The sequence below is a fragment of the Eucyclogobius newberryi genome, unplaced genomic scaffold, assembly GCF_026437365.1.
Source record: "Eucyclogobius newberryi isolate DKJ021-1_F unplaced genomic scaffold, fEucNew1.0.hap1 SCAF_9, whole genome shotgun sequence".
Classification (NCBI taxonomy): domain Eukaryota; kingdom Metazoa; phylum Chordata; class Actinopteri; order Gobiiformes; family Gobiidae; genus Eucyclogobius; species Eucyclogobius newberryi.
This window is the reverse complement of record NW_027316532.1, coordinates 22,517,331-22,526,477: the sequence shown is the minus strand read 5'-3', so window position 1 is coordinate 22,526,477 and position 9,147 is coordinate 22,517,331. Positions and strand designations below refer to the sequence as shown.

The following is a 9,147-nucleotide window of genomic DNA, read 5'->3' as shown; positions in this document are numbered from 1 at the left end:
TCGCCAGCTTCTGGTACGCCTCATCTGTCAGAGAGGACACACACGAAGAAGAGTCAGTGCAAAAGACACACACGAAGAAGAGTCAGTGCAAAAGACACACACGCAGAAGAGTCAGTGCAAAAGACACACACGCAGAAGAGTCAGTGCAAAAGACACACACGCAGAAGAGTCAGTGCAAAAGACACACACGCAGAAGAGTCAGTGCAAAAGACACACACGCAGAAGAGTCAGTGCAAAAGACACACACGCAGAAGAGTCAGTGCAAAAGACACACACGCAGAAGAGTCAGTGCAAAAGACACACACGCAGAAGAGTCAGTGCAAAAGACACACACGCAGAAGAGTCAGTGCAAAAGACACACACGCAGAAGAGTCAGTGCAAAAGACACACACGCAGAAGAGTCAGTACAAAAGATACACACGAAGAGTCAGTGCAAAAGACACACACGAAGAGTCAGTGCAAAAGACACACACGAAGAGTCAGTGCAAAAGACACACACGAAGAAGAGTCAGTACAAAAGATACACACGAAGAGTCAGTGCAAAAGACACACACGAAGAGTCAGTGCACAGGACACACAGTGAGGAGAGAGAGAGTGAGCCAGTGACAATAGGAGGCTGATAGTAAACAGAGAGGCTAGTTTGATAGAAACACCTTTTCATCAGGAGGGCCCGCCTGATGGGCGGGGCTTACTCAGAGTAGGATAAATATCTGAGTTCCCGGTCTTGATCCACAGATTGAAAATGACTCTCGGATGAGAGTCGAAACGTATCGTTTTTTTTCCAAAAAAACAGAGTCCAGATGATACAACTGAATCTTTTTCTAGAATGGAACACTCCTGGACAAATGAGGGATTTGCATATTAAATTGACCCTTAACCTTATCATCAGTCTTCCAGCCATCAGTAACTACCAATACTTGTAATATTTGCTGTTTAATATTGATATAATACTGGTTTTAATATGTTGCTTCTCTACACAGTCATGAAGTGAAGGAAACGGTTCAAATACATTTTTCATTTTTAATAACATTAACCCCCGGATCGAATCGAAATCGTATCGAATCGGATGGGATCTGAGAAATCGGAAAAAATCTATTTTTCTGTCTATTCGGAATCGAATCGATTCTTGAAATTTGAATCAAAACCCAGCTCTATCTAAAATGAGACAAAATCATGAATAAAGTAGCTATAATAATTCATATTCAACACAATCTCGACCAAACAGAGATTTAAACAGGACTAATGCAATCAATCCAACAGATGTTTAACTCATGCAGCTCTTTAAAGTGCAGGGCCCCTGAGCAAATCAGATATAGTTATGTTTATGAGGGCGACAGCTGACGTCACACGCCCGCTCACACGTGCAGCCCCCCCGCTTCAGGCTCGGAAACCAAAGACCCCCCCCACACACACACTCACAGATACATACGCACTGTAGCCCACATCAGAGCCAGTCATTTCTCATATCAAACACAGACACTTTTGCAATGAAATGACACACAAACACTGATACACACTGATACACACTGTTACACGGGCCTCATCCACAGTCAGACGTGTATTTTGGACTTAACGTTCACACACTCAGAGATGTCACAATGGCTGATGTGGGCGTTATGATTTTTGAGGGAAGAAACGCCACAATTGTTCGATTGTTGCCCCATGTCATCCAAAATCAAACATTCTGAATGATAAATCATAGTAAATGTGACACAAAAATAAGTTTATAGGAGTTTAGACAATATTGTGAATGCTGTTTTGAAGATATGCAACATTTATGATTGAGTATATTGTTTCTAGTCAATAAAGAGCTGATTAAAAATGAAAAAAGTTATGTTGTAAACTTAAAAAAAGGGTATAAATTTATATTTCTTCATTTTTGTGATTTATTTTACAGACATTGACATTTGTCTGATTATTAAACCTCAACTACTAACACATTTCTGTTGAACTGTCGTCTGATTATTATTCAAAAAAACAACAAGATCTTATTTTTTGTCCATATTGGCCATTATCAAAGACAACAACAACTTTATATTTAGGGTGAGCTTGTTTGAGTGAAATGGAATGATACATTTCTGTAAATCAAAAATACACAATTCAGATTCATTACTCAGAAAGCATTAAATAGACGAATACGGTTAAAATCAGCAACTTTCATCTCACACTGTCAAAGTCCAAACACGAGATTTATCAGCTTCTTCGTCAGTTCTGAGGGTGTTTTAATGAGTCTTCCATCTCTATCTCTTGTAGTGTTGCAGGCGTTACACAGCTGCTATGGAAACACATGCTGGAGCTCATTTTCAGCTCATGCACAAACCAGACCACGCTGCAGATAAGACAAGTGTTTGGCGGCGCGACACAGAGAATGTATGACGCTGTTTTGCTGACTCCACACTATCACTACTTGAGTAATATAATTTGGATTTGTGACTCTTACTTGACTTGGTTTATTCTCATTTTGGGCTCTATCGTTTGAAAATATCAGATTTTTTGCGCTTTATTTAACGATTTCATGTTCTGTCCTTCCAATTTATAAATCACACAGTTAAAGGAGACATATCATGCTTTTTCCCCTGAGAATATAATATCCAACCACAACAAAAGTAGATCAACATTGTACATTTTGTTCATAGTAAACCGCAACGTTGATCCAAAAACGGCTTTGTAAAAGAAACAGATTCTTTGACTTCCTGTTCAAACCTGCAGATCTGATAAGCCCCGCCTCTTCGTAGTGGCATTTCCCCGTAACAAGCACTGGGTTGTCTTTTACAACCTTTTACAACACTTTTGAACTCAACGTGTATGACTTGGAGTATTAATGTTCACTTAATAATCAATGATGAGTACAGGGATGTGGGCGGGGATAGGGGTTAGGTGAGAATAGGAATTTTTTGAGCGCTCGAGCCTCAGTTGCAGGACAATACAGGATTATTGCAACATAAACTACAACTTTGAGTAAACTAATGATGAGAAAACACCATTGTAACAAGGTGAAAAGATCATTAAAGTTGCATTATACGTCCCCTTTAAGTCCAGACAGTTGTTCTTCCGTCATGCATAGTTTTTTGGACCATTTGTACTTCTACTTGTGTAATATTCCTTTGATTTAACGATACTCTAACTTGCGTAGAACTTGTGGCAGCTCATTGCACCGCTGGTTGTAATGCAGGGTTTTTAAAGATTTTATAAACACACCATAAACAGTCTCTTCAAAGTGACTGTCAAACTCACGTGGCCGAGTTGCGTTTTCGTTCCAAAAACGGTGTCTCATAAAAATGCCACAGAACGAAAAACCAAAACCCAAATGACTACTCTTCAGACGTGATTATTGTGTCGTCAGTTTAGTGAGGAATGTGAAAAGCACACGAGTTCAGAGCGTGTACAATACTTAAATGTTTCTCAGAACATAAACACGGGTTAGATCAAAATGCTTAAACCTAGACATCTTTATTATTATCAATGTTCATTTCTGTTAAAAGTGTGTCATGTAACTTTACCACTTCCATCGATGGAGATGCTGTAGCTTTAGCCGGAATATTCCACAGCAGGGCATTAAACTTGAGTGATTCCATGGAGATAGATACGTTTAATGCAACACAATAAGCAATAACAGCTCCGAACAAGCAGAAGCGTTGCATGATGGACCTTTAAGTTAAGTTTATGTAGAAAACAATAAATCTTTGACTAAATAATAGCGCTGGGAAATGGGATTTCAGGTTGAATTACATTTAAAATTATGTTATTATGTAATGTGATGGTAAAAAGTTAAAATTGCTACATATGGGTTAAATAAACTGGTGTTGAAATGTGGTTTTCTGACATATTTTGCTTCAAGTTTACATGATGCTAAAGTGTTTTAAATATTTAAATGCTACTTTAATTATGAGTCACAATGTTGTAAAATCAGAACAAATGCCATATACATATAATCAGATACTCAACGAAGCCTTGTTCCTATTCAGCTTCTCTTCCAATAATAAACTTTATGTATTATGTATTTATCAATTTGAAATGTGCAAAAGCAATCATATTACTACGACAACAAACCTATAAAGTCTGGCAAAAACATACTCATTTGATAGAAGTAAAAAGTAAATATACTCCATAAGTCATTGCTTCAAGCTTCCTCTTCCAAAGATATAGTGAGTTTTAGTGAGTTTTTTGTGGCGATAAAGGGTTTGTGTTAAAGTTTAAAACGCATGGACACAAACCCACTGCTTTAAGATGTAATGAAATCAAATTGAACGGACTAAAACAGTAAAACATCGGTCATCAGAATGTACAAACGTCCCGAATGGAGAGGCAAAAGTGAAGTATTAAGCATTTCCGATAATTAATTGACGTCAGATCTAAATACGAAATCTTTATAACAAAAACATGAGCAACTATTTAGAATTTAGAAATAAAAATGTCAGTTTCTATTGCAAATGATGGAAAATATATTAAGTATATCATAAATCAGTAGATAAAATATAAAAAATGATTGTGTGTTCATCATTTCTGTGAGTTTCTGAGTATTTGTCCAGGAAAAGCTAAAAAAAAAACAGTGTCAATTATATGATCAATAAATAAATAATGTAAAATACAATTGTAAATGTCTTTAAAGCAGACTCTGATCTCACTCACATTCATCTGAGAGCTTTTCATTTGCCAAAACCCTGTGCATTTTACATATTTTGTAATAATCTGATCTTAATCCCAGTTTCTCCTTTGAAATCACATTATTCCACTTTTGCCTCCGTTCTTGCTTCAGACTGTATTTGTTTACACTTGTATAGGATCCAGAGGTTTGCGGGGCATATGTCAGCAGCATCGTGGTGAAGGGTTGTTTGTTCACGCGGGGGATGCCCTGTCACTGTGTTTACGTGGGTCTCCTAGCAACAGGGCAACACACTGTCGACCTTATCACAGCCTGGGAGAATGTGCCCGCTCAGACCTGGCCTCCGTCGACCTCGAAACATGAGCGGCTCCTTCTCCCCCTCGCCCTGCCCCGTCTCCCCCTCGCCCTCCCCCGTGTCATCATCTTACAGCATCATGTTTAAGTATCAATTTAAGTCATTGTAGTTCTGGATGAAATAGAATCAGACTTTAATTTTCAAACTTGTGGTTCATTATGTTTTTGAGGCAAATTTTCCAGCATAACGTTAGATTGAAATAAATGCTTATAGTGCTGCTGTTAGCATTTGTGCTAATTTGGGCGCTAATCACTTCTACAGCAGAGAAGAGCCTTTCCTGCAAATAAAGCTGGGTTTCGATTCAAATTTCAAGAATAGATTCGATTCCGATTTTTACGTTTCAAAATCGTTTTTTTCCGATTTCTCAGATCCCATCCGATTCGCTACGATTTCGATCTGATTTCCGATTCGATCCGATTTCGATTCGCTCCGATTATGATTCAATCCGGGGGTTAATGTTATTAAAAATGAAAAATGTATTTGAACCGTTTCCTTCACTTCATGACTGTGTAGAGAAGCAACATATTAAAACTAGTATTATATCAATATTAAACAGCAAATCTTACAAGTATTGGTAGTTACTGATGGAAGACTGATGAAAAGGTTAAGGGTCAATCTACCTTCAAGAAAGATAATCCAGGAGTCCTGAATTATCTTTCTTAAAGGTAGATTGAAGTTCACTGAGGGAAATGTAGAAAAGAATTTTAATTTAAAAAAAACTACAAAAAACGTACAAATCGATAATCGGTCATTAATATGCAAATCAATTAAAAATCGCAAAATCGATTATTTCAACCCAGCTCTACCTGCAAACATGACTTATCTAAGCTTTTTTCAAACTAAAATTGTAGCCGTTTAATATCCCTATTTTGTCATTTTTTTCATTCAAAAAGCTATCCAACCCCTTTCAGCTCACTGGTGTAAAAAAGCACAATCCAACAAACTCCAACAAACTTAAAACGTGTGTGTTTGTGTGTGTTACATCGATGCAAACCGGCAGCTATTCACAACATCTGAGGGATAAATATGCCAGAATCTTAACAGGAACAAAACTATCATCGCTGCCGAATTAAACCGAGCTTAAACCAAGTCAAAACCTGGTCAAAAATCCAAACTAAACAAAGTCTAAACCAGGTCTAGACTATGGTGCGTCTGAATCAGATAAGCCCGAGCACCAAAGCCTGACTAATCTACTGCGAAGCATCAACAAAGCAGCACTAAAACTGGAATAGGCGGGGGAAAAACACAGGTCCTATGATAAAGCGAGACTAAACAGAGAACTAAACTAGGACCGTGTCGAACAAGTGCGGGGAACGATCAAGGTCTAAACTCATCAGAACAAAGAGTAGATGTATAAATACTATCGTGCTACAGTGGGACCTTGCACTGTTTTTCCATTTATAACACTATAATATCTGTGAGGACAAACACACATTGTTTTACCGAGAAATCCTTTGCTTTTTTTATGGTGGTCCTTTTGTATGACCTTGGTAAAACCCAGGCCCGTCACAATAATTATTATATGGACTTATCATTCAATAAATAACAAGATGGAACAATATTTCTGCGGGTCAAAAGTTGTACCTTTTCTCGGCACAAGTGGGTATTTTATTTGGTCATTTCTTTGTAGTACAATACGATACGAGCTGTAGAGTGATGAATAAGCAACTCTATATGACTATTTGTAGATACTGACTAAGTGTTAGCAATAGTGTAGGTTTAATATTCATGTAAATACATTCGATCCACTGTTTCGCACTGATGCACTAATGTTCCGATCCTGTTGTTGTAGATGTATTTTATTTAAATCACTCGTATTCTGCACATTTTATTATGCATGCCTTTATTTTATTTTAAAATTTTGAATTTAGATTTTTTTTAAACATTTTTACATTTTTAACACATTTAGCACAGTCTACACTTTTTATAAGGTAGCAACATGTCACATTTCAACATTCATGACAGGCCCAGTTCCATCAAAAATATAAAACTGGCTATAACATAAATCAAAAGTAAAAACATGATTTTTATTTTTATCTTCCATCATAAGGTTAATGACGTTGATGATATTGTGTAACATTGGACAATCAGGTCACATAGTGCATCACCACTTCCACATCATCACACACATGAATAGATCAAAATGTGTGTCAAGTGTCGAATACATGACTTTTTCAAACATTATTTCTACTTTAAAGATGCACTACGTAACTTTTAAGGCAGAAGGTTTGTCTGTCGCTCGCTTGTTTCTTTGGACATGTTATTGTCGACTTGTATGTATTCAATAAAGTATGTGTTTGTATTGTGATTTTATTTTTTTTTATTATTTTCTGGTCAAATTGTTCAAACTAACTTTTCTGACCTTGGTTGCTGAAAAAAACTTCAATTTTTTTTTACGATTCCCTAAGTTTGACTTTATTTGGTGTATTTATACCTGTTGTACTTATGCATTACAGTATTACATCAATCGAGTAGGTTTTTGTGGAGTAAACTTTTTTAGAAAACTCTAATGATGACATTAGATATGTTTTTGCTCAATGTTTGCTGGGTAATTTCCCATTGATGTCATCAATTATAAACAGGAAGTGAAATCATAAATGTAGAAAATGTGCTATTCTCGGATCAAATGTTTATACGTTTTAGCAGAACTTAAAATATATTTATCTCAACTGCATTTTAGTTCAATGAGTCGTCCGAACTGTCAGAGGCACTTTAAGTCTTTTCATTTTGCCCCAGGTCATCCAGAGGTCTCGATCTAAAAATAAAATAAATAAAATAAATAAAATAAATAAAATAAATAAAATAAATAAAATAAATAAAATAAATAAAATAAATAAAATAAATAAAATAAATAAAATAAATAAAATAAATAAAATAAATAAAATAATATATATAATATATATATATATATATATATATATATAAACAAAAATAAACAAAATCAAATAAAATAAGTAAATAAGATTGTCTTATATAAAACACTCTTGTTATACATCACAAGTGTAAGATGGAAAGTTGCGTACGTTACAGTTTTGTGTTTATAAATGAGACCCCTTTGACTTAATATGTTTCCATGGAGATTATACCCAAACCCAAACCAACTAGGACCAGAGCTGCCACCGATTGGACATTAAATAAAATTAAAATTGATTTGCCTAAAATGCTATTACTTTTGGTCCATTACAATGTGGTCAGTGCTGCAATGGTCCAAGACTGTGGTCCAGACATTGGGATAACGCGACCAAACTTCCTTCATCAGCGGTGTTTTTATTACAATATATATCATTTTTAAACATAATTTCCGTAAAACGTTGCTGACATTTTGACCAAACAACTTTGTATTCAGATCACTCTCGGAACGCCTGTCATCTCAAAAAGAATATTGTGTCCCACGTATGAATAAAAATGTGCAAAGAAAAAGGCGACTTGGCGTAACGCTGTGTTTTCAGCGGTTTAAGTGGGCATCGGGAAATAGTTTGGAAGCACTTCTTATTCCTGAGGTTTTGGGATTTGACCCGGATGACACTGTCTGAACGAACACGCAGCTGGACATTCATTCAAAAAACGCCGTCGCTGCTCGAATATTAGAGCGATATCCAATGCGATAGTTTAAAAAACATAGCCAACTGGGTCAATACCAACACAATATTCACCTTAATCCCGAAGTTGCCACGGGCGCTACCATTAACTGTTTCGTGTATTATTTAGCTGATGATCTTAATAGAAAATACATTATATCCCCTTCTCAAGAGGGCCTATTTTTCCCGCTTAAAATAGCCTGTTTCTGAACACTTTGGAGGACAAACAAATGGCTTTAGCTCTGGCCTCTCATGCACGATCCACAAGCGCTGCCTAGAGGAAAATCTGATCTCTGCCAGGATTTTCTTTGCTAAATCTACAGAGGAGTAAAGCTGCTGCTGATGGAACGCTCCGACAGCGAAGAGAGAATTTATTGGGTTTTGACAGTTCCTTTTTTCAGCGCTGAAGAAATAAATACGCTTTTGAAAACATCACTATAAAACGAGCACGCTTTTTTTTTATGACATTTAAAAATTACGCATCTGTTTTTTGGCAAAGTACCGTATTTTCCGGACTATAAGTCGCACCCTTTTTCATAGTTTTGGCCGGGGTGCTACTTATACTTATATACTTATACTCCGGAGCAAATTGTATGTGACATTATTTGTTA

The 9,147-nt window shown here is 36.3% G+C and overlaps 1 protein-coding gene across 3 annotated transcripts in view; it reads right to left on the bottom strand.

Moving 5' to 3' along the window:
- pde4ba (phosphodiesterase 4B, cAMP-specific a) overlaps positions 1 to 9,147 on the bottom strand; it is a 266,818-nt gene that overhangs the window by 38,927 nt on the left and 218,744 nt on the right. For all 3 annotated transcript variants that reach the window (XM_072439007.1, XM_072439008.1, XM_072439009.1), the window contains one exon: positions 1 to 24. This exon is cut by the window's left edge and continues 89 nt beyond it. In XM_072439007.1, the coding sequence (XP_072295108.1) occupies positions 1 to 24 (24 nt within the window). The remainder of the gene's footprint in view (positions 25 to 9,147) is intronic.